The 26,918-nt window shown below is 40.4% G+C and overlaps 1 protein-coding gene across 1 annotated transcript; it reads right to left on the reverse strand.

Moving 5' to 3' along the window:
* Nucleotides 1–2,829: 2,829 nt before the first annotated feature.
* EPDR1 (ependymin related 1) lies at nucleotides 2,830–26,918 on the reverse strand. The gene is made up of 3 exons (XM_061586702.1): nucleotides 26,364–26,918; nucleotides 10,902–11,110; nucleotides 2,830–7,957 (listed from the first exon to the last, which is right to left on the reverse strand). The coding sequence occupies exons 1-3, from the start codon at nucleotides 26,639–26,641 to the stop codon at nucleotides 7,767–7,769; spliced, it is 678 nt and encodes a 225-aa protein (XP_061442686.1). The 5' UTR covers nucleotides 26,642–26,918; the 3' UTR covers nucleotides 2,830–7,766.

Below are 26,918 nucleotides of genomic sequence, written 5' to 3' on the forward strand. Positions count from 1 at the left end.
AACATTCAGCCAATCATCAAGCATTCTATTGCCCATTCACTCCCCCTCTTTCACTCCACTTACCATGTATCTTCTAAAACAACAACACTTACCATATATACATTAATATAGGAACATCACAAGGGCCTCTACCTTAGAGACCCTGGAGAGCTGCCAGGCAGAGTAGACAATGCTGGCCTAGGTGACAAATAATCTGATCTCGTGTCAGGAAGATACGAGTCAGGGAGATATGAGTCAGGGAGAATGAGGCAAATGGAACAAGGATCAGTGGGCCAATTAAGTTGCCTGGGCTCAGGAAATATTAGTATGTGAGACAGCGCAGACTGGTTATCTCCTCAGAACAAATGCCTCCCTACTCTCACTAGCAATTTTCTTACTCAAGAGGCTTGATTTGGCCTAGGATCCTTCAGTTGCTGACCTCTACTATAGTACATATAGATCTATATGTACGTAAGTCTAACAACAACAACAGCAACAACAACATTACAGTGTGCCAGGAATCAAAATAGCAAATTACTTTTAAAAAATTACTAGATTCTCATTGCTGTGAGAAACATTGCCACCTCTGGTACTGCATGCCAACTTTATACGATACTTAATTCCTGATGGCCTCATGCTGAGCCTTTATTAATTACAAGAAGCGCTGCCCCTGTTGCACACCAGTATGTTGCCCTCAACGCTTCAACTGCATATGTTTATACAGATTTGGAGAATTCCAGCACCTACTGTACCTGGCAGGATGAAAAGGAAACAACCATAGCTTCAAGGATACCCTCATCCATCAGTTATGCTAAATTGTTCTGCTTTGCTAATACCAGAGAAGAACCAATGATCATGACAGAAATTATGAGGTAAAAAGCACTTGTGCCTGTTTCAGAGTCATTGCCCCTTGTAGGGGTGAGGGTTATGACTTTCCATCCTAGCACAAGGAAATCTACCCAGCTGAAATGTGGTTTAAAGCGGAACTGACGAAGACCTGTCATTTGACTCAATAAGCACTAGACAGATTACAACAAAAAAGATTACAGAACAATACTAATTGACCTATCAGATCTTGGATCTGATACCTCCCATTAATAATGTTAATGAATTTGCAAAAGAGGGGCAAAGTTTCCTAAATAACAATAAAAAGTTAATGGGTGCCAATTCAGATTTCACCTGTGCGTCCTTTGGGGATGAGAAAACAGGATTCAAACAAAAGCTCAAGATATTTTACTTTATTTATTTCCTGCTTTCTTTCCTGCAAGTTGGTGTACAGGGGGTTCCCACGTGGTCTTGCATCCAGAGTCTGACCTGCTTAGCTTCAGCAAGGTAGCTGAATCAGCTGCCCTCCTAAGCAGAGCTTGGAAAAGTTACTTTTTTGAATGACAACTCCCATCAGCCCAATCCAGTGGCCATGCTGGCTGGGGCTGATGGGAGTTGTAGTTCAAAAAAGTAACTTTTCCAAGCTCTACTCCTAAGACCGCTCAAAATTAGGGGCCAATTAATTGGTGTTGATGGCAGCTTCCCTCTTGAGGGTCAATAGCAAGGATTTGGATTTGGACAATGATGTAGGGGAAAGTGTTAAACCACTTCTCCCTATGTGCTGTGGACCCAGTCTGGCTCTAACCCCATGCCCTACCCCTTTGCCATTTTTAAAGTAAACACAACACTGTAGGTGTGTGTTCATATATATGCACATTGCACATATATATGTGTAGGTATATACGGAAGACCATAGCTCAGTAGCAGAGGACATGCTTTGCATCCAAAAGGTCAGTTTCAGTCCGAGCATCTCCAGATGGGGTTAAGCGGCTAGTACATTAGCAAATTTAATCGTTTATAACAATGGTCACTCCATGTTTAGTATTTGGAAGTTGCCCAGTTTTAGATTCCAGTTTGAGGAATAATCACATTTAGTCTGAAACACAGGATTGATGGGCAATCTTCACACACTTACCTTACCTCGCTTTATTAGCAAAAATCACTAATGAAAAAGGGCTTCAAGCTCGAAACATGCTGGGATTCTCCAATAAAGATTTGTCTTTGCACCATTCTAGGGTTCCCCTCTTTTTCTGTTCTGTCCCCCTCACTAATGACACCCACTTTCATTTATTCAGAATAGTTCGGAAAATGTAGGTGATTGCAAAATAAATCAACAAGAGTGCTTTTGTCATCTCCAAACATTTATGGGAGATTTGTAATATAGTTGCTGTATACTTCTCTTTCCCATCTTCATGCTAGTTAAGCATTACATTTTAATCTTGCTATTAGTTCATTTTTATCATGTGGAACCAGCACCAAACACCCATTCTGCACATGAAATCAGAATGATGAGCTCACACCATCTGCAAAGACCTCTGTTTAAGAGGAAAACCTCACCAGGATAGCAGAGGCCCATCAAAACAGGCCTGTCTATATGCAGGTATTTATTGTTCATTTCAAAATACGTTTATGCAGATAACTCTTTCCAGGAGTCATTACCAAGACAAGCTAAAATAAAAATTAGCTTCACTAACATATGTCAGACTCCTAAAAATATGTTATTTTAAAAAAGGAAAGTGTGGCATATTAGAAGATGCTTTGAACAGCCATAAGAACTGCAGTGAGTCTTGGAGTGTGTACATTTAGATGATATACATGAGAAAAGTGAGCTCTACCATGACTTTTACTTAAAAGTGCAGGGCCTGGAGTAAATGAACAAAAACCAGACCAAAACAATCCTGCTGGGGACTTTGGCATCCTTAAAAGGCATGTAAGATTAAGAAATAATGTTAACTGTTGATGTCCCAAACTGCTATATTGGGCTTATTTTTTAACTCAGTTATTAGATAGTTTTTGTGCATAACAAAAACAGTATAACAACAACAACAACGGTGTGTACATTTAAGACATATTAAGTTACATGTTCAAAACAACTTACTAATTTTATTATTTCCCTTCCCATCTAGCTTTTCAGGTCCAACTGAGAAGCTGAGGAAAAAGTGCAATACTCATTTCTCAAGAAAGCTACAAATGTGCAAAGGGTAGGCTACATAAAACACAATTCCATTTTTGCACACTTATACAGGCATTTCACTACAATAACTCTTGGTAGTGCAAACCCAGGCATGTAAACTCAAAAGTAAGTCCCACCAAGTTCATTGGATCTAATTTCCAGGGAAGTGGGCATGGAATTGCAGACTCTAGTGTTTTTGGAAAGGTTTTTTTGTGCGCAGAGCTTCAGAAAAGAGCCAGGGAGTTTTAACTGAGCTCACCTCAGGTTAAAATAGGGTTGGGCAAACTTGGCAAAGTTTCTGCAAGGGGAAAAACTTGAGGGCCTCACACCAGATGGCTTTGGCCAGCTCTAATAAACAAACGCCTGACATTCTGGAAGCCACACTGGCTAATTTGACACTCTGTGTTACAGTCTGCATCGCTTTAAAAAGCTAGAGGTTTGAATTTCATGCTCTGCGCTAAAATTATCCAGGCCTTACTTAGCAGTATTCAGGATCATTTGCTGCCAAGGCAATGTTCCAGCAAAATCATGATTTGAGTGTCTCATTTTCTGGTAAGGCTAGATAGCTGGTGTTACTGTGCACTAGTCCCACACTGAGGGCAGTGAGCTCATATAAACAACAATAATCTTGGGGTGAACTCTCCCACCCCAGGTTGCTCAGATAAACCTGACAAATCATAAGGCAGAATTTACCCTATATCAGGTAAAACTGGTTAAGTTCACTGTCCCAAAGGACTGTTGATCAATATGCCAAACAGAAGATTTCCATCTGGAATTCATGGAGCATAAGCCTATCTATGGCTACTAGCATGATGGTTATATAGTACCTTGAGGATCAGCAGGAGCATGTGGTTGAATAACAGTTGCTGGGGTACAACAGTTCGCTATTGCCCCATGTCCTATTTGTGGGCTTCCCAGAGCTATCTGGCTCGCCACTGTGGGAGACAGGGCTAGACAGTCCTTTGGTGGGCTAAAGCAGGGCTCTTCTTAGTTCTTAATAATATAACTGAGGATTTAATATTTAAACATTGTTATCAGATCCAAGCCTTTGGGATGGAAGAGCCTATAACTCAAAACAAATAAATATTTGATACTGTGTTCCCAATGAGGTGTTACTAATGTGAAAGTGAAGAGACAACTTTCTCTTTAGGTTTTTGTATAATTTGATGGTCGATAACATTTAACATCTGGTTTATCAATGGACAATTCAGCTGCTCTTTTTTACAAGAACTTGGAAATGTGATTCATACCCAGCTGTCAGGGGCTGGAACCAGTTTTGCCTGGGAGAGTGAGCCTGAAATGAGCACTGAATGAGTATGCAAATTACAATGAAAGAACCACCACCTTGATTTGTTGGTCTGTTTTTGAATAGTATCAAGCAATATTTGAGATAGTACAATCAATGCAAATTTGGAAGAATTGTCCTCTCCATGTTCTTTTTTTTGATAAATCTATTTATTTGGTTGGCAGAACAAAGCTGAGAAATATATCCATAGCTTGATTCTCTATGAGAAAGGGCACATATATATTTATTCAGCTCCCACTTCAACAGTCTACTCACACTTTGTGATCAAGAATTCTTCAAAGGTGCATAAAATAGAAAAGCTAGAATGATTCTTATGACAATTCAAGAACGAAGAACAATCATCATCAAGACATAGGAACACTCTGTCTCCCTGACCGACAAGCACATGGAACAATGGGATTATCCCCAAAAACCTCCCAGTTCCATAACTTTTAATCAAGATTCTGGTTACATTTTGTGGGTTTAATGAAGGGAAGAAGCCTTCTTTGTCTATTAACAATAATGTGCTATTTGTCAAAAAATACATTGGTCTCACAAGTTAAATACATAATAACGTAAAAGCCATTGGCACATTGGTTCATGTATGAGAAAATTAGCAGTGGTAATGAATTAAATTTGAGCATGCTTATTTATCTGCTCTCAGCAAATGCTATCTGAATTAAAATTCTTATGTATCAAGAACTCTGAGAGATAGTAAAATATGCTGTGCTCTATAAGCGAAGCAAGCCATTAACTTGGAAAACATTTCTATGTTACAGCCTTTCCCAGCCTGGTGCCCTCCAGATAGTTTGGACTACCACTCCCATCAGCCCCACCTGCAGTCTCCAGGAATATCGTGCACACATACCCCCGGCGCAGTGACAGGCTTGGAAAAAAGCCTTCCATTGATGCAACAGAAGATGGTTTTTTTCATACCTCCTTGTGACAAGAGCAATTGTCAGTCACAGGACACAGGAAGCATTAACCCCAATAGGTTTTTCACAAACCCAACTGGAGGCTGCACTGAGCCTGTGAGCTGGCGGTTCCTCACCTGTTTTATATTGCACCTGTTCTAGCTCCCTCCTTGACTACTGCAACCATCTCCTATCTGACATTCTGATACTACACCTCAGCCTTCTCGCCTCTGTCCAAAATTTTGCCACCAAAATAATTAATCTCTTTTCCTCTTTTCAATTTCAGACCATATGACAGCTCTCTTGAAATCCCAAAGTGTGTTCCTGTCTGCTGCTGGATCAATCATAAATTCTCTTCCTTACCTTCAAAAGCTCTCCACAATTTTTGTCCCTTATCAGTCTGACCTTGGATCCCAATATATCCCTGCCCACGGCCTTCACTTTTCCAGTTCCACTACCCTCAGTTGCCTGAAGGTCTGCTTTCTTCAACAACTCTGCCCTTTCTCCTTGCTGCCTCTTACAGCTGAAGCTCCCTCCCAGAACAGTTATCTGATGCTTGCTCTCTCTCACTTCAAATATTTCCTCAAAACCCACTATTTCTCTGAAGTCTTTGGCTTAACTCTAGTTCTCACCCCCTGGTAGATACCAAAGCCAAGTATGTGTAACAAAAGTGACTGCATATTCCCATTTATCCTCATTCCCATTTTCATCCCCTCTTTCCATTGCCCTTTGTGTCAAATTTTAGACAGAGCTTGGAAAAGTTACTTTTTTGAACTACAGCTCCCATCAGCCCCAGGCACCATGGCCACTGGATTGGGCTGATGAGAGTTGTCATTCAAAAAAGTAACTTTTCCAAGCTCTGATTTTAGGTTGCAAGCTCCTTAGGCCATGTCATATTTAAAGGCACTGATTAGTGCTCTCATTTTGACCCTGTCTGATGAAAGATACTAATCCTGTTCTCTCCTTCCCTTCCACAAGCCCAGTCAGCATGTGACTGGGGAGCAGGATTCCACCTGATTCCCCATCTCCAACCTCTATGCTTTGAGTAGAAGGCATGAAAAGCACTCTATGACTGAGAGGCATGTATATGCGTTGAAGACCCTTCACACTTCCACTGAACTCACAGGAGGAAGGCACAGCATGTCACTTCCTAATCACATGTAGACTGAACATGTGGAAGGAAGGGCTACTGAAGATCTACCCCACCATTTATTGGTATGTAATTCTTATATGTACTAAAGAAGCAATGCCCTCCTCCTTTCTTTATAAAATATGTCCTTTTTCCTGGCAGTAAGGGCAAATGACCCCCAATTTCACTGAGACTTCTAAAATGATACCGAGTCCAGAGCTCTGTAGATTGATTGATGAATACACAGAGGCTCCTGCAAGGTGCTTCTCCATTGATTTACTGACTTCCCACACCTTCTGTGATAAAAATCAAACTCAGGTGTGGCTTACAAATAAAACGGTAAATGACAACAAAATTAAAGGCTATCGTAAAAATAAAGGAAAGCAAACGAATAGCAGCAGACTTCAGTGCAAGGGATAGCTGAACTTGTAGGTCCAGGTTAACAACAAATAGGCCCAGTATCCACAACAAATAGTATCTATATTTACTGTGAGTTTTTTGTTTCTGCTGTTTAATCCTGAATATATCCAAGAGCAGACTTTTGAACTTGCCATTAAATCTTACCACCCACACTGAAACCTTTTTTGCCCTCAACTACCAAAGCCTGAAGTGGTGTCCCTGTTGGCCACCTATATCCTTGCTAGTCACAGGTAGTTTAACTTAGCTGTATTTTCTATTCTTTTGGACCAACAGAGTAACACCTATACATCCCAGTCATTTCTTAATAACAGATCGTATTGTATGTTGCCAAACATACTTTTCTGATAAGACACCACCTACATAAGATTTAAAAAGAGACTGCTAAGACAAGTAAAACAATTGTTTTTGCATAAATTCAAAGAAGCATTGCCTTGAGAAAGCATATATAAGGAGTGCAAGAAAAGGAAGGAAATCTCATCAGACCCTATGAGAGCAGTATCCTTAGGCATAATTTCGATATTCCTAATATCATACCAGATACTTGTTATATGACTATTGTTATCCTAGATTTTTTGCCAAAAAACTCACTCACTGTAACAGCTTCCAAAAAAGTAAGGAAATCTCTAGATGGAATCGGCTAATGGTGCCATTTTATGGTAATGCCTTATATCCTGCGTGTAATATAGTCTACCCACTTCTCCAGAATTAACAAATGTAAGTCATATTTTCATATGCTTGTAGGAGCACAATATACCTCTTAGAAAAATAAATAACAGATTCTTCAAAAAAAAAATGTAACAGCTAAAACAAATACTACCCTGGCAAGTATAGAATATGAGGACAGTGTTAGAATGAGACACTGATTAAGAGATGGCTTTCTCCCTTTCTCTAGTCAATTAAGATGTCCCGTTCCCTAAGCCCTCAATTCTGCAAAGTGCAACAGCCATGTTAGATGCCAGCAGTTGATGATTAATGATAATTTACATTACATATAGATATATGTATGTATATTTGTTTGCATGTAAAAGACAAGATTCACAATTAACATTCATTGCTCATCTTTTTTAACTGTGCTGACTGGCAGGTGCTAGGAGGGGTGAATACAGATGGATCACTTATGCCAAGCTTTAGATCAAAGAAGCGGGTGGAGGTTGTCACGCTGTAGTTCTTGGTGTAGGTTTCCTGAACTGGATAGCAGTCCTTGACTGTGTAAACTCCAACCCAGGTTTCAACTGTAATGAAGCACAAAGTATGACTTTTCAGGGGAAAGCATGGATAATTTTCAAGTTTTTATTATGCCAACAAGAAGAATTTTATTTTTATTTATGTGAATTCAAACTGAGGGTTAATGCTACAATTGCCAAGCCCATTTGGCCTGGAAAGAACTCCCACGGCTTTCCATGGGATTGCTTTGCACTGATCCTTTTAACCGTGGTCCCAAAAGACATACATACTTACTTTAAATTTAAGCTATTTTTCAACTTAAAGTCAATGTTAATTTAGCATTTCTTAGATCCACTGAGGATGTCCACTTAACTTGCTTAATCTGATATAGCAATGGGAATGTGGCAATCATGTGGCTCTGGTAGCATAAATACAGATTGCTTTCTTATACACTTGGGTGTTAACAGGTATCTGGATCTAAGCCTGAAATTCACAGGTTAAGGCTGCAATCCTATTCTCACTTAGCTGGCAATAAGCCCACTAAACATTTTGGGACTTATTGCTGAGTAAACATAAGATTTGGCATGTGAATTAAACGTATAAATAAAAGAAGAGCCTACTGGATCAGGCCAAGGGTCCATATAATGTAGTATCTTGTTGATCAAAAAATGGTCAAAGTGATTCTCCAAGAAGCCCTGAAAGACAGCAAAAAGCAATAGCCCTCCCCTGCTACTGCTTCCCAACAACTGGCATTCAGTGGCATAGTGCTACCTTAGGTATTTTTTGAGGAAAAGAGGAACCAAAAATAACATTTAGAATATGAAGATTAGGAGAGATACCATCAGGGCCAAGAGGATGCCCCTGTGGTTAACAAGCAGTCAAGATGGCTTCCTTCAGAAAATGAAAGTCTTGTCCAAAAGAGAAGAACTAAAAGGAACACAAACTTTAACAAAAGAAATGCAAGCAGAAAATAACGGATGTAAAACAAAAATAAATTCAAGGAGCGCATTTCTTTAAAAAAACCCATAAATACCACCAACAAAATAAACTTTAAATACATTATCAGCAGGAGATCAATTAGGAAGGCAGTTGGACCTTTGGACAGCAAGGGAGCCAAAGGTGTGCTAAAGGAGGAAAAGGAGATGGCAGAGAAAGTGAATGAATTATTTGCATCTGTCTTCACATATGGGGTGGATTCCTGTGCCTGAACTAAGTTTCTCAGGAAGGAGTCTGAGAACAAAGGCAAATAGTGATGACAAGAGATGAACCTCTACGTCTTATTGAGATAATAAAGACTGACAAGTCATCAAGTCCAGATGGCATCCACCCAAGAGTACTGCAATTTGTTCTTAAGCTTCCACACCAGAGGACTGAAAAGTGGCCAACGTAACACCAATTTTAAAAAGTGATTCAGAGCATATCCAGGAAATGACAGGTCAGTTTAATATCTGTTCTGGGAAAAGTGGTGGAAAGCATAATTAAAGACAGAATTACCAAGCATATAGAAGAACAAGTCTTGCTGAAGAGGAGCCAGCATGATTTCTCTAAGGGTAAGTCCTGTCTCACCAATCATTTAGAGTTCTTTGAAAGTGTCAATAAGCATATGGATAGAGGTGTTCCAGTTGCAATTGTGTATTTTGACTTTCAAAAACCTTTTGACAAAGTATCTCACCAAAGACTTCTGAGAAAGTGTGGCAGTCATGGAGTAAGAGGACAGGTTCATTTAGGGATACATATCTAGTTAAAGAACAGCAAGCAGAGAGTAGGAACAAATACACAGTCCTCATAATGGAGAAATGTAAAAGGTGGGTTCCCAGGATCAGTATTGGGACCTGTGATTTTTTAACTTGTTTATACATGATTTGGAGTTTGGTGGCCAAGTTTGCTGATGACACCAAATTGTTCAGAGTGGTAAGAACAAAAAGAAATTGTGAGGAGCTCCAAAAAGAGCTCTCCAAACTGGGTGAATGGACATTAAAATGGCAGATTCAATATAAGCAAGTGTAAAGTGATGCACATTGGGGCAAAAAAATCTAATTTATGCTTATAGGGTCTGAACTGGTGGTGACTGATCAGGAAAGAGATGTTGAAGTTGTGGTGGCTAGCTCAATGAAAATGTTGCACCAGTGTGTGGCAGCTGCGAAAAAGAAGTTTCATGTTAGGGTTCATTAGGAAAGGGATGGAAAAGAAATCAGCTAATATCATAATGCTGTTATACAAATTTACAATGCAACTGCACTTGGAAGATACGTACAATTCTGGTTTCTCCATCTCAAAAATAAAATCACAGACGTGGAAAAGGTTCATAAAAGCACAACAAAATGATTGAGGGGCTAGAGCAATTCCCCTGTGAGGAAAGGTTACCACACTTTAGTTTAGGAAAAAGAAAAGTAAGGGGAGACATGACAAATGTAGTATAAGATTTTTCATGACATGATAATGATGATGATTTTAGATTTCTTACCTGTCCTTCACCTCAATGTTCCAGGGCAAGTTACAATAATTTAAAAATACAATATTAAAATCAGTTAAAACAAATTCCTTGAACCCAGGGGCTTCCAATGAGGAAGAGTGTTGGAGGATTTAGGACAAAAAGTATTTCTTCACACACCACATCTGGTTGTCCATTGTGAGAACAGAATGCTGGATTAGACGGACCATTGGCCTGATTCAGGAGGGCTTTTCTTATGTTCTTATTCCTTGTATATGTGTTTTGATAATAAGAATATTGGTAAAGACAAGATGGGAGCAAAGTAAATGGTTTGAAGTAAAGAAATAAGTTTTATTTCTTAATTTAATTAATTTAAATGCCGCTGTTCAAAATATTCCCACTGTGGTTTACAACACATTAAATTAAAATATATATATAAAAAGGCAAAGAATACACCAATGTTAACAGCAGTAAAAGATTCCCCTTCTTTAATCAATTTCTAACAGCCACCCCGCCCTCCAAATAGAGCCCCTTCCCAATCAATCAACCAATCAATCATCAACCAACCAAAGAATGCTTACGTTTCCTAGCTGGTTTTCTATCAGACCATTCCTGTACCATGATTTGGTCATCAGGTCCTCCAATGTAGTACTGATCTTCATAGGTTGAGTTGTCAGGAATATCATAAGGATCCCATGGGTCACTCAAAGCAATCTTAGAACACAGCTTTGTTACTTGCTCAATCTGAAACATCACTGCATCTTTGTAAAGGTATATATATTCAAAAAATCTGCAAAAGTAGAGCAAGATAAAAGTTAATGTCTATGAATTCTTGTTCATACAACATCAGATGAAAGATTGGGCATATCCACCCCAGGAGCTTAATCTCATTCATGGGAACCCTTAGAAGTGTAGTTCTGTGAGAAGGGCTGGTATTTCAAGCAGAAAAGTCTCAGCACTATTACCAAACCACAATTCCCAGGATTCTTGGGTAAACCCATGACTGGTAAAAGTTTGTACTGCAGTTTTGTCTTAGTGTGATCTGGGAGGTACTAGGCACGACTTGGGCATAATGGAATGTGGTGGGGCAGAGAGGGAACTTAGAAGAGGGAGTGGTTAACACTTTCTACACTCACCAACTCTTATATACACTTTCCCTCCTTGGTATGTTTTTAATTCTCTCTGTCAGATATGCTCCAAAACCAGAAATGACCCCTGCTGATGTGGGGGAGGCCATTGGAGATCTGCAAGGGGGAATCAATGAATGCATTGGGATTAAGCATGTTTCACACCCACCAGTGATCCCCTGTTAAGTGCACCCCAGTCCCAGTGAACTTGACAAACACAGAGTTGTGTATGTACTGCCTTCAAGTCAATTCTGACTTATGGCGACCCTATGAATAAGTTTTTCATGAGGCTGAGAGGCAGTGACTGGCCCAAGGTCACCCAGTGAGCTTCATGGCTATGTGGAGATTCGAACCCTGGTCTCCCAGGTCATAGTCCAACACCTTAACCGCTACACCACACTGGCCACACATTTGCTAAGATAAGTGCCTGGCTTGCTTCCTAGCTTACAGCATAGAGGTAAGGATTTATTAGCTTTTCAACCTAATGGAGAATTAAAAATGCAGCCCACGCTACCTGCAGTTGGAAATGGTACTACAGAATTCTGTCACCTCAGCCTACCACATTTTGTGCATTGCATAGATTTGCTGACAGTCACAGACTGCTTCATTGCATATGCAACCAACAAAAAAAGGAAGAAGGGATGCCTGATACTAACATGAACAACCAAGGAAAGGCACTACACTGAATGTGCAGTTAAAATACAATTTACTACTGAAATGATGAGCCTAACAAAAACAAATAACACAGAGTAAAAAATAAACAATACAAAACCTCATAATATACAGCCGAAGTGATAAAAATAGGAACTAATAAAGTGACAAAATACGAACTTCTTATCAGGAGCTCTGAGCAGGGTTAGCCTCCCTCCTGGTAAGAAGTTCTTATTTTGTATATGAGGACACACTATCCTCACAAGAAGATAATTAGTGAACCACGACATTGACTACTTATACAATTTGCATTTTCTTCTGTGAAGATATTTATAGGGAACTCAAGGCTGGCTGCTAACATTTGAGTATCTTGAATATCTGAAGAAGTACTGAAACTGTTCCACATTCCAGAGTAACTCTCACCTTCTACTTATTCTCTATTCACATGTTATTTGTTTCTGCTATTATTATCAATCACTTCGGCTGTATGAGCTTTTGTATTGTTTATTTTTTACTCTGTGTTATTTGTTTTTGTTAGGCTCGTCATTTCAGTAGTAAATTGCATTTTAACTGCACATTCAGTGTAGTGCCTTTCCTTGGTTCATCTTTGCATATGTAAACATGGCCAGTTAAAGACAGATTACAGGTCATAAAACACCATAGTCCTATGACATCTTTATAACTTAACATGCAAAATATAGAACCTGGAACCAGTTTCATCTTCTGCCCTCTCTTAGAGGAAGGCCAAACAAGAGGTGGATTGATTCCATAAAGGAAGCCACAGACCTGAACTTACAAGATCTGAACAGGGTGGTTCATGACAGATGCTATTGGAGGTCATTGATTCGTAGGGTCGCCATATATAGTAATTGACTTGAAGGCACATAACAACAAAACAATCAAACTCAAGCGAAAAACATGGCTTATTCAAGTGTTATTTTTTGTTGCATTTCTGGGAACACTGTTTGCTTTTCCACAAATATTTCATACTTAGGGTTTTGTTTTCCCCTGCTAGAATCTAAAAATAATTAATTGCCAGATTTGCCCTTGCATGTTTGTCAGCCATGCTGGATCACTGAATACTTTACAAATATAGTATCATGGAAAGTATGAGGCAGGAGATATATTTTTTAAATATGTTCAAATACCAAAAACAGGGTAGATACAATTATGCATGTTAGCAGGCGCGATATATATACAGGCCCCATGTGGAGGCTTTGGGTCATACAACTGATGCATCTGTGCAATTCCAGCCTGGCCTCTCTATGGGTTTGGGGGATTATCTGAAGATAGTTCTTTGCCTTTCCTGTCAATGACATCTTTAAATAGCTAATCAAATTCAGTATAAGGAGCAAAATCTTTTTATGATTATAAACTAGGAAAATAATTCATCTAAATGAATTTAATTAATTACACCAGCACATTACTGTGTTGACAATGTCTGGTAGCCTGATGTACTGAAAATATTGTTCAGGTCTCCAAATGTTCCTTTTCAGGGTCTCCCACCAATATACATGGTAGAAGACCTGTTGTTCAAACAAATCCATGAAAGGCAGAAATGCACATCTTCCATTTCCAACCACAACACAGCTATTGCAACTGCTACTAAACCATTTCTCCAATCCACACTACCTGGTGCAATGCAAAATCAAGTACTGTATAGTACAGTGAGTATAAATATGGACCACTATGCAGTTTGCAGCACTGTGGTGTAAGGAACATAAGCTTCCACAGATACAAGATGAGGCCCTTCCTAATTGGAAACCCCTAAGAATGTCCCAGTTAAATATGGATTTTCACTGCCTTCTCCGTGCAAATTGTGTTCCTATGAAGAAACAATCTTACAAAGGCCGACTTTTTCTAATTATTATTATTATTATTGAATTTATTAGTCGCCCATCTGGCTGGTTTATCAGCTGGATCCACACAATCCCCACAAACTCTGGAATATATGTCAATTAGGGCAATATAAAATATTGGTGCACAGACATTCTAAATTTCCTAATAGTTTTAGCCATGTTTGTCTCATGACTTAAGTAATCTACTCAAGTGAAATTACATTTGAGTATGCTTATAAGGCACACTCCCAGCAAATGCTACCTGAATTAAAAATCTTATGTGTCAGGAGCTCTGCAAGATGTCCATATGTGCTAAGCCCCTTAAGTGATGCAAGTCACTAACTTGGAAAACTATTTCTGTATTATATTAGGCATAGCTCTTGTACAAAGAAAAATCAACATAAATTTATGCCTTTCTTCTATAGCCAAAGAAGAGTATGGTTGAAAGCAGTAGCACACCTCAGAGCGCACCTAGGCACCTTAATCCCTGTGCCAAATGGAGCAATTTTGGACCAAAGGAGCTACTGCTACACAGTCGCAGACCACATACTTTGCCCACAGAAGGCCCCAGGTTCGATCCCTGGCATCCCTAGGTAAGGCTAGGAAAGAAAGTCCCTTCTGAAACCCTGGAGAGCTGCTGTCAGTCAGTGTAGGCAACACTGAGCTAGACAGACCAATGGTCTGACTCAGTATAGGACAGCTTCCTATGTAGCAGCCTGTTCTCTGCTGCAACACATACAAGGGACAGAGAAAGTATTGCTCATTAGCCCTGGAAACAGGTGATCCAAGGAACCACTCGGGGCCTGGCTGGCACTATACAACTGTTTCTCCAAGCTTGGTTCCTCAATCTGAGCAACTTGCCCTATTGAGTAGTCATAGCACCCTGCCCACTTAGTCCAGAACCTGACCACCAGTCCATCTTCAACAATATCTTCTGTCTCTGGACCTTTGAACCTCAGTCTGCCTTTGCTAAAAACAGATTGTCCCTAGCCTCAGTCCTAGTGCTGCAACCTTCTTGGAGGTTGATCAAGGCCTGGCAGGGTGAACAAAAGGTTTTGCCCACTTTTCTGCTAGTGTGCTGGGGAGAAGTTTAAGCATGGGTGACAAGCTTTGAGCCCACCCACTCTTTCAGCTTTATTCGAAGGACACCAGCTAAGCTTTTTCTTTGTCAGTCTGCGGTTACCACTTCTGCGCTACTCAAGAACTGTCTTGTCTGGAGAGAAGACAGAATAGCCTGGGAAGGTGAACACCATCTACTTCCTGATGTTCCATTTGAGATGCCCCTCCCCTTGAAGTGCTACCTCAGAGCAAAGAACATCTTGCCCTGAGGAGAGATCTGGCTTTCAAACTTTTTTTTTTTATTCACAGCTTGTCTTTAGATTTTATTACGTAATTTTATTGCTGCTTGTTGTATTAATATTTGTATACATGTAAACTGCTTTGTGAAGTTCACCTGAAAAGCAGTATATAACTGCCTTAATATATAAATAAAATTTGTTAATAAATGCTTCAAAAAAGAGTCATAAGCAACTGGTGCCTAAATACACAGACTTCCTTTTCTATTGTAGATTGGCTAAAATACCTTTCTATTTTTAAGAAACAAATAGTTTTAATTGTATTGTTATGAGCATGGGGGTTGGGATGGATGATTCCTGTGGGTCACATCTGGAATCCTGTGCCTTGGAATGAGGAACTCTCTGCTGGTCAAATGAGTCTTTTGTTAACCAAATAGATTGGCCAGGTAAGATAATGGGCCGATCAGTTGCCTAGCAACGGTGAATGGGCCAGGGAGAGCCTTTTGTCATTGAAACTCTTCAGGAGTGGATCCCCCCCCCCCCGCTCCTGGAGCCCAGCACAGGCTTGTAGTTTTGAGTTTGGCAGAGAGAGAATTGCTGGAAACTGGAAGGCAGGCAGAGAGACTGGCTCTCTGCCCCATGGTCTTTGGGATGCCTCCTGCAACCCAGATGGAAAAGCTGGATATTGGACTGCTGATGCATTGAACGCCCTCCATCCTTGAGCTCAGGTTGGAATGTGTGTAAATAAGTAAACCATATTCCATAAAGACACCGCAGTCTCCACTGACCTTCTTCCCAAAAGAAACCAAACCCTGGAGGAGCACAGGGACCCCCAGAAATCTCACCGCTCGGAGATTGGGGGAGGCACGCAACAGTATTAAGGAAACAGGTGTGACTAAAAATCAAGACTGACACATTTATTTTTCACCCAAGGACAGACCCAAGAAATAATAGCAAGGAGGACGGGACCTGTAAATAATATTGGTTTACAAATATAGCCCATCACTGTTATAAGCTTTCTGTTGCTCAGGAAAAGGTCACTGGGCCTACTAAGCATATTTAGACAACCCGAAGAAGATTTAAAACATACTTTTTTTATATGCTATCTGACATGAATGCAAAAACAAGTCAGGTAAGACCTTCCTGAAAAATAAAGAATGAGGCATGCATTGCACAGATGCCATTTTAAGCTTCAATTGCAGCAGGGAGGGGGACTAGAAAGAAATTTCGGTACAAAGGGGCATAATGAAAGAAAAGTTCAAAGGCTTGTTCTTGGAGTATCAAATTACAAAAACCCAGTATATTTTAAGACTGCTGTTTTTGGCTACTTTTTAATATCTCCTAATAAAGAGAGAAAAGTGCACCCCACCCTCCTTAAATAGCATCCTCTGTTTTGGCTAGGAGAAAAACTGTACTGCATTTTTATTCTTTTAGTCATTGTGAACATGCCATTTATTTATTTCTTAGACTCATCAATTTAGCAAACAATCATGCAGCCTGATCCTAAGCATGTTGACTCAAGTCCCACAATGTTCAATGTGGTTGGCTCCTTAGAAAGTGTTCATGACTGCAGCCTTATAAAATTGTTTGTCATAGAAGTACTAAATGTGTTCAGCTACATCCACAAAAGATTATAGGCCTAAAACAGGAGCAACACACTCTATAATGCAAATGGGACAATGGCCCGTTACATTCCCCAGAGGGGGTGCAATGTGCCTTGTAGCTCAATGCTCTTTCTACTATCTCTGTTCCTACCATCACCATTCATAGCCACTAGGGATGGGAGATAAATTTGATGCGGTTCACATTTAAAGGCGAATCTATGTAATTCACGCTTTCCATAACACTATGTGGTCCAAAATACAGCCATCCTTAAAAATTTGCACCTTTTCAATGCAGTTCTCCAATCAAGTAATGCATACAAAAATGCTTAAACTAAGGTAAAGTATGCGTACAGATGCATTACGTTATGGGAAATATAAATATTATGGAAAATATGATTTGCTAAAATGTGCATATTAGGCAAAATTCACACTAACGTGTTGAATTTTCATGAAGCCTTTTTAAAAAGAAATACTCAGACATGGAAATGTGGAAAACTGGACTTCTGGGAAGGATGACTTCGCTTGTGCCTGCTTTTTGAGACGAGCTCTCGTCTCAGAAGAAACTTTTTCAGTATAAATCAGTCAGAACGTTCTTTTTTGACTGGTGATGATTTTTTCCCGGGCAGGGAAAAACGTAGAGATTAACCATTAAAGCCTGTTTTTGTTTGGGAGGACTAGATCTCATTAATTTATGAGAGAAGGTTCAGCCAGCAATGCTGGAGGACGTCCATCAAGCTCTAACTGACTAAGTGACACGTTTATCTTTTCTTCAAAGAAAACGAACTTAAACAAGCAAGCATCCTTCTTTCTATATTTTTTTTTTCATTTGGTTTAAATCGTTGCAGCAAAAAAGAGATCTGTCAATGAATCGGCTATATAAGAACTGCTGGGTGAGTTAAAAATTTTCTCTGTTATTCACGAAACTAAGGAGGAAAGAAACTGAAAAAGCCTATCTTAGTTTTTATTGCAAAAAGCTGGCCGGGAAGTGCATTCTAAAGATATAAACGGAAGAGGGATTTCTATTTCGAGGAGGGAAAAGAAATAAATAAATTTGATTTATGAACTTTGGAGCATTATATGTCTGGGACTATTTTTTTTTTGGTCTATTTCATTTTGACGAATCTGCTTGTTCACGACGCTACTAACTCTTTTGAAGCTGGGAACTAAATTTGTTTTGTATTCCTGAATATAAGAGATAAGGCAGGCTGTACTGTCTACACTGTGACTTCATCAAGCCTGGAATATTAACCCAATTGTGACTGAAATAATTTTTGTTTTTGTGGTTTTAAGAATGGCAATCAGGAAAGTGGCTGAGACCATGGAAGAAATTATGTTTCAGAAAATAATGGATGAGATTGAGATAACGGAACAAACCCTGAGACAGGGTAGACAGGAGATGAAAAATGAATTTAGTAAAATGACGCAGGAGTTTAAAGAAATAGTTGATGAGATTAGAGATGAAAAAAGAAAAACTAAAGGGAAGATGCAAGCTCTGGAGATTGGAACAAATGTGAAATTGGAAAAAGATCTGGAGTTTATGGATACTAGAAATAAAGTTTACTGTTTGGAAATCAACGTTGTCTCTGTAGAAATTAATGAAGATAATAGAGATAAAGTTATTAACGTCTTGGATAATTTTTTGGACTGGAATGATGTGATGGAGCTTGACATAGAAAAAATCTATGGAACGGACTACAGATATGTGACAATGGAAAAATTCTTAAGAGATGAGCCAGTGCATTTTGTAAAAAAGAAGAACAGAGATATGACTTTACAACAATATTTTAGCAACATATTCAGAATTGATGGCAAGAAAATATTTGTGATAAAGGAAATTCCCATCAGACTCTTACTATATGACTATGGCTATGACAGCAAGATTAATATGGGATACTAATAATGGAAGAATGGATACTGAAATTACTGGACTGAACAGGACTATTGAAGACGGAAGATGGAATTAATATTGACAATGGAAGAATGGCTATTGAAATTATTGGCTCAAACAGGTTTGGCGAGACGGATTAATCTATATATTTATTTGGATTATGACTATGACAACAAGATTATTATGGGATACTGATAATGGAAAAATGGCTACTGAAATTATTGGATTCAATAGGATTATTGATAATGGAAGAATGGTTACAGAAATTATTGGACTTAATAGGATTATTGAAGATAGAAGATGGAATTAACATTGATAATGAGAATGGCTATTGAAATTATTGGACCTAACAGATTTGAATGAGATGGATTAATCGACATGTTTATTTGGAGAAAAATTGAAAGATATATCTCTCAAGGAACTGAAACCTCTCTTTGACTTTTTGTGGGAAGAATAAAGTAATGTTTATGAGATTTGATGATTAATTAAGATAACTACTGGAGGAAAGTGATTTTATAATATAATTTAGGAGACAGGATTGTTATATATTGTAGACTTATAACTGATCTGCGACAAATCGGAAGTCAACATTTTATTTTATTGTTTAATTATTTTTGTTTTGTGTTTTTTTTTTGTCTTTGAAAATTTGAATAAAAATTAATAATAAAAAAAAAGGAAATGTGGAAAACTGAACTTAAGCTTGAAAAATGAGAAACTGGGAGAAACTGAAATTGACAGATTCACCCATTCCTAATTGCCAAACCTGCCCCGGCTTCAGCTAGGAGGCAACCATGTTGTCAGGTTCAGTAGAAAGGGACTGAAGCATGGCTGCTAGGCAACCATAGCATAGAATTCCCCAGCTACCTTTAAATCAACCTAATAAGCAAAACAAATGGTAAAATGGAGAGTTGGGGAATTAACCAACCAGTTGCACAGAGGAAACGGGGGTGTAGATTGAGCTACAGAAGTGGGGGGGGGAGGGAGACCTCTACTGCATAGTCCTATGCAACAAGGTACAGTCAAACCTAATACAGTCAAATAAGAGAATGTAGATCTTGGAAGCAGGTTTTGAGCAAGTGAAGGTTGTTGCATGCCAGGTTTAACGGCTTTCGTTCAGTGACAGTTAACAGTTTCACTTGTCTTTAACAGCTGTATATTTCTCATCCATACCACCACACAATATACCATTTCATGGTTCTGAATGGTATACGAGGTTTTCTGATAATCACCAATAATATATTTCTACTTCTGCATGGAGAGTCAAGCACTCTTCTGAGGTTTCTTCTTCTCAACACAACACAGGAAAGCACTTTTTTGTATCTTTCACTTGACTACACTGTTCCAAGAACCTTCTGCATCCTCATACCAGATTCAATTTCAGACGCATTCCTCCAATCTCATATACTTTCCACTTCAATCAAAAGAGGACACACAACCCTTCAGCATCTCACTTTAGGTCTTCCAGAACCTACTACTATTTACTGCTATTATTCCAGGCACCTGTTCTGGGGATGGGAGTGGGTTCAAAAACCTATGTATTATCTCCCCAAATATAACCATGAAAAATGGAAATGAACTGCCTTCAAGTCAATTCCGGCTCATGGCACCCCTATGAATAGGGTTTTCATGGTAAGCGGTATTCAGAGGGGGGTTACCATTGCCGTCCTCTGAGGTTGAGAGGGGGTGACTGGCCCAAGGTCACCCAGTGGGCTTCATGGCTGTGTGGGGATCCGAACCCTGGTCTCCCAGGCCATAGTCCAACACCTTAACCATTATAACCATGAGGCGAATACTATTTATTTATCATCCCAAATATTAAACCAACCTAGACCAACCTGCAAATCACAAGCCAGGTGACTATGATCAATTAGTTCCAATGGATTTTGGATCTGGCTCTTGTTAAAAGGGTGATGGCAATAATCTCAAGCAATCTGACAAAATCATGGATGGTGCAGTTCCTAATACACAGTGGTTCATGAGTGTAGACTGGATGGCTAAGCTTTTTTGGCCAGAGGATCACACTCACCCTTGGCTAACCTTCTGGGGTCTACATTCTTGGATGCATGTGTGCACACGTGTACAGACACACCCACAGGTTCCTTCTTCAGCTGATCCATGAAGATCTGATGAGTATAGAGGGGGCAATCTGCATCCCCATCCAGTTTAAGTGTCTCTACCCACCCCAGCATCATGCCTACTTTATGTATGCTGCTACCACCAAAATGAGTGGGGTGGAGGGACAAAAAAAATCTGCTTTTGAGCCCATTTCAGGCTTAGCCATCCCTGATGGAGATACGGGATTCCCATCTAGAGGCTTTTCTTTTCGAAAGAAGAGTGTGGGTTTTCTTCCTAGGCATTAGCACTTCAGATGATATCTGCTTGCTCTGCAGCTTTTGCTTTCTGGCTCAGAATAGCAACACCTGTCTGATATGTCTCAGAGACATTTTTCTTGTTGAAAGCAAGTGGCAACATTCAGAAATATCTTTTTTAAAAACCTCCAAGATAGACCACCTCAGAAAGCATGTGTGTGTCCATGCACCCCCTCTCACATATTTGAATGTTGTCTTCTGTGAAAAATGTCCAACACACACAAAGAAACTATCATGTCAAAGAGGCTGGCTAAAAATCTCCTCCCTGATATAGCTTCCCCCAAGTAGAGACTTTCCTATCATGTTACTGTTCTACAGAAAATTTTGACATGTGGAAACTGTCAAGCATGTGATTTCCCCATATGCCCCGATATGTAAAATCTTGGGAGGATGCTGCAACATGATTTTTCAGAGGCTGTAGATCAGCCCTTCCTTATACATTATGTTGACTTGCATATTGTTACTTATTTGTCAGGTAAATGCACACAGTTATCAGGATGACATCTAAGAATTCCAGAAAGTTACTTACTGTCAAATAAACAAATCATCCTAGAATATGATTCCCAAGAGTGTCATACAGATTCACTGTCCGGTAACCAACAATACAGATCCTCAGTGCCACTTTATATGATCTGCAGAATCTAGTGATAAAGATGTACCTAGACTCTCTGACACTAGTTTTCTATGCACAGGAACATGGGATTTTGTTTGTTTTAAAGGGACAGCATTTAAACATGCAACTCTACCTATAACTTGGTAATCTTTTTTTTTAAGTTTTATTGTTTTATTTTTTTATTTATTTTTGTTTTTCCTTAACAAAACAGTTAGTGAATAAAAACAATAAAAGGAAAAAGAAGTATCAGCAATGGAGCACAACTCGGTCATCTTTACTATGATTTTGCTGACTGTATAGTCTGTCCCTTTGAGCTAAAGAATAAAGTTTGATTCGACTGCCAAACGCTTTTAGATAATACTGTACTCTGTTCCCTTAATTCTGTACCAGTGAGGACGCTAGCATTCCATTTCCTGTTCTTTCAAACTCCTTGCCACAAACCAATTCCCCACCTTTTTTAGTTTCAACCAAATAATGTGCCAGGCCACATTTACTGATGTTTGACAAAGCAGTGCCAGACAGCTGGCAGATCTTCCATTAAATTGTGTATAACTCTACACATGCTTGAGTGCTTAGCTGAACAATGGCCAGAATGACTCAACATCTCACAAGATCAAAGGTTTCCAGAATTCTCTTGTAATAATGCTAAATAATGCTTTTACAACAAAATTTCAACCCCTTCCAAAGTTAAAATGAGTTAAATCCACCACTACTCTGTCATTCTGTCTCTACAGAATAAAGGGTATTGCTACATAATAAGTTATCCTTGACTTCAACCATCCCCCCCTTTTTTTAAAATTCACATTTGGGACCCAAGGATGAAGCCTCCAAAGTAAGTAATATCCAGCAACCATAGAAATGCAGATAAAATGTGTGTCCTTGGGGTTGATGCAAGCTGAAAAAGTATCAGTGCAAGATCAGCAGCTCTTGAACCATTTCTTTCATTCTTGGATTGATGTAAACAATAGCACATTATCTCTGTTAAGCAGAGATGGGTGGTGTTGACACTATCACAGAGAAATATGAAATGAAAATAAACTGCCTTCAAGTCGATCCCAAATTATTGTGACCCTATGAATAGGGTTTTCATGGCAAGAGGTATTCAGAGGTGGTTTACCATTGCCTGCAACTGCAATCCTATATACGCTTACTTTGGAGTAAGCCCTTTTTTGCTCAGTGGAACTTACCTGCAAGTAAGCATCTATAGGATTACACTATATGTTAGTTGAGCTCAAGCTGAGCCTATTGAAATCAATGGGGAAAGTTATGACATCCCATTGATTTCCATGGGAATTGAGTTCAACAAACTTAGTATAGATCCACTTATACATTTTAATGAATTATTTGTTCAGTTTGAATAAACAAACAGGAGGGGAGTCAATGGTGTGGCAACGCTGGAAGTCTTAGCTGCGGAGATCTGTGGAAGAGAGTCCTGCCTGAAAAACCATGGAGCCAGCCCTCAATTCAGAGCTTGGAAAAGTTACTTTTTTGAACTACAGTTCCCATCAGACCAATCCAGTGGCCATGCTCACTGGAGCTGATGGGAGTTGTAGTTCAAAAAAGTAACTTTTCCAAGCTCTGCCATGATCACACAGCATTGTGATAGCAATGGCTGGTTCTGCACCTCCACAAAATGCCAGCATATGACTGGGGTCTTAGAAGAAGCATTGTGATGTTCCATATTTCTGTGTAAATAATTATTGTGGATTTATTTCAATGTTTATGGTAAGTGAGGTTTTAATAGAGTGCGTATGCTAAGTAGGGAGAGTTGGGAGGGAGGAATGAGAGTATGGAATGTTGATAAATGCTGCACGTGATTGGCTGGGTGAATGGAATGACTGATATATATTTAAAAGGTTTGACAGTTGGATAGGGACTGAAGTTGGAGAGGGATAAGGTTTGACGTTTGGAGGGAGAGGGCTGGAGGATGTGGGGTGTGGGGGGGTTGTAGAGGGTGGTGAAAAAAATGGAAATGGACTGCCTTCAAATCGATCCCGACTTTTGGCGACCCTATGAATAGGGTTTTCATGGTAAGTGGTATTCAGAGGGGGTTTACCATTGCCTTCCTCTGAGGCTGAGAGGCAGTGACTGGCCCAAGGTTATCCAGGGAGCTTCATGGCTGTGCGGGGATTTGAACCCTGGTCTCCCAGGTCATAGTCCAGCATCTTATAGTGATCCATAAATAACTCTCAAGAGAGTCAAGAGTAAGCAGTTGAAACTCATAGGAATTGTTATTAGGTAGGATTTGCTGTCAGCTGCTCTGAGACAACCATCTCTGGATTGAGTTGGGCAAACAACACTTCAGTTGAAATCCTAATTGACTGAAGTTAATGTTACTTTTTCTGAACTGTAACTGTAACTATACACTAATGAATGATCAAAATGACCTTCTAAAAAAAGAAAAAGAACTATGTGATTATAACAGAGGTGAAACCATTTTCACCTTTTATAACACATCCTTTAAACTAACAACTTAAGATAAGTGGCACCTGCTCAAATGCTGTTTATTTTGAAAGATATCATCTGCTCTCCAGACATAGGTTGTTATATTTGCACTTCACCATATGGTGTTTCCTATCAGTTCAGATGAAGGACTGACACAAGTATGCAGGCCTCTTCTAGCAATGGAGGGAGGGGGACTGGCCAAGCATAGCTCTGATCCTTCTTGCTTCCTACCAGCAGATGTCATTCTCAAAATCACAAAGTAATTTCCACTACAGAAAGTTCAACATACCATTTTTTTTACATAAAACTGAATTATGGAAGTCCTTGGATAACAGGTCTCCTTATCAATCTGACTGACTGTGCACTGCTTTGTGAACTATTAGGGTTGAAAAGTAGTGTGCAAATGTGGTAAAATAAACTGCTTTGAGTAGTATACCAATATTGTGTATATTAACAGTAGTGTATTAATATATGTAATGTAATCTGATGCACTCAAATATGTATCGTAATGCGCAGAGTGGTAAGTGGCGGTAACGCAGCCGAAGATCTGCTCACAGCTGGAGTTCGATTCCAACAGAAGGAGGAAGTCGAATCTCCAGTAAAAGGGGTCAAGGTCCACTCAGCCTTCCATCCATCCGTGGTCGGTAAAATGAGTACCCGGCATATGCTGGGGGGTAAAGAAAGGCTGGGGAAGGAACTGGCAATCCCACACCATATTTATATGGTCTGCCTAGTAAAACGTTGCAAGACATCACCCTAAGAGTTGGAAACGACTCGCACTATAAGTGCGGGGACACCTTTACCTTTCTATCTGATAAATCTGCTGAATGTTAGAACTATAAAGGAAAGCAAGTAGGGCAGGAAGAAGAGTCATACACTTCAGTTTATCCTGTGGGGCCATTACCCTCTTCCTTGTCGCCTCTGGTACCAGAGATCTATTCTGCATATCCTTTCCCCAAATAATCCTGGGAACAGTCATTTCTCCCTTACAGAGCTACTACAATTCCCAGCACTCTTTAAAGCCTGGGGCAAGGGTGGCAGGGAGGTTGGTGATGTGTGGGTATACCAGCTGAGCCAATCTGGCACACCTGCCAGTGCACCTGTGCAGCCCTGCCCTTCCCCAGCCCTTTACAGTTAAAAGCAGTGGCGTCGGTGTTGAGAGGGCAGCTCTGCCCCACCACACACACTGACACTGCCAGTTGGTAATGTGGTGTATTGCAGTCACAGCTTGAATTACGAATTAATTATAATATTGGCTACTGTCAATGAGTGTTTTTAAATTGCTTTTTAAAAATGTGTTTTTAAATTTGTATATTTGTTTTTAATACTTTTAATTGTTGTAAACCGCCCAGAGAGCTTCGGCTATGGGGCGGTATACAAATGCAATAAATAAATAATAAAACTAGAGTTCTCAGAATTTTTGGAGCGGGAGGAATGTGCTTTAAAGGAATAGTGTGAACACAGCCACAGACTCAGAAGAAAAAGGGGCTGTTTAATATTTTAATGTTAAAATATTAACTCAGAGCACTATCTCTACGATAGTTATACATTTTGGGTGTTTTGCTCTTGTGGCTTGAGGAGACCTAAGGGGGGGGGGACTTTAAAAAATCCCAATGAAGATTGAGTTTGCTCAGTGACCTAGGAATGCTGGCTGACGGGGGGGGGGGGGGATGATAGAATGGAGTATCCTGAGAGAGGGCAAGGCTGACTGAAATCCTGAACAGGAGCACTTCATACGTTTCGTTACAAGTTCCACTATTTCACATCCTTCTACTTCTCAGCGAGTCCTACCACTGAAATCCTATATTTGGGCTTCACGCTGCCTCTGGTAAAGCTCGTGAAGAACCAGGAACACCCACTTTGGACAAATTCCCTCCGAGCAGAGATGAGCGCACTTGAGAATCCCCCGGGTTGGCTGGTGAATGAAGTGGGATGTTGCTGTCGCTTGCAGGTGTCAAGGACGGATTAATAACGGAAGGACTGAGATAACAACAAACACACTCTCTCACAGACACAAAACAACGACTGGGGCCGTGATTGGTCGGGAGGTTATTCCCTACTACCCGAAGAAAGGGGCGGCCAACTGGCAAGGGCCCTCCCCCAGTCCGGTCTGCATGGTAATCACAGCGACTGTTTTACGCTCCTCCGGCACTCACGTCACATACAAACGGCGGCCGGGGGCCGGGGGTTGAGGCGGGGAGGTTAGGACCTACTTCTTGCAAGGGATGAGCCCCTTCCTCTCCTCCAGTATCCGGAGGCGCTGGTTAGGACCGTCGTAAGCGACAGCTGCTCGCGTGTTCCTGCCGGTGCTGTGGTCGTACTCCACCGTGCGCCCCTCCCACTGTAGCGGGGCCTGGCAGGGCACAGCCGGCTGCGCGCTTGCCGCCTGTGGCGGGTTCCAGCAGGTCAGGCTTAAGACGCCACTGAGGAGCAGCGCTAGCAGTTGCTGAGGAAAGCCGCGGCTGCTGGGGCCAGCTACGCCTTTCGCCATCCCCAAAGCACGCCCTCTCCTTCCTAGCGGCTTTAGGAGCTCCGAGCCGCTCTCCCCGGAAGCAGAAACGGGAAAGAGCCGCTTTGCGGGTCGCTCTTCAAGTCCCTTTCCGACGGCGACGTCTGGGCCTAGCTTTGGCCGCAGGGCAAGGCGGCGGCGGCCGGCCGAGAGAAGGTGCTGCTGCTGCTGCAATAGCCGAGGGTTGTAGCAGCGGTCGGACAGGAACTGCAGAGGGAGCCACTGGCGCCTACATGGGCATTGATTACTTACCCAAGAA

This window comes from Rhineura floridana, chromosome 10 (genome assembly GCF_030035675.1).
Source record: "Rhineura floridana isolate rRhiFlo1 chromosome 10, rRhiFlo1.hap2, whole genome shotgun sequence".
Taxonomy (NCBI): domain Eukaryota; kingdom Metazoa; phylum Chordata; class Lepidosauria; order Squamata; family Rhineuridae; genus Rhineura; species Rhineura floridana.

Excerpts from the sequence above, each read along its gene's own strand:
- EPDR1 (XM_061586702.1), bottom strand. The coding sequence starts at position 26,641 with ATGGCGAAAGGCGTAGCTGGCCCCAGCAGCCGCGGCTTTCCTCAGCAA. Across the intron at positions 11,111-26,363 it reads GGGCTCATCCCTTGCAAGAA|ATTTTTTGAATATATATACC; the intron begins GTAGGTCCTAAC and ends CTACTTTTGCAG. Across the intron at positions 7,958-10,901 it reads TAGAAAACCAGCTAGGAAAC|TTGAAACCTGGGTTGGAGTT; the intron begins GTAAGCATTCTT and ends GCTTCATTACAG.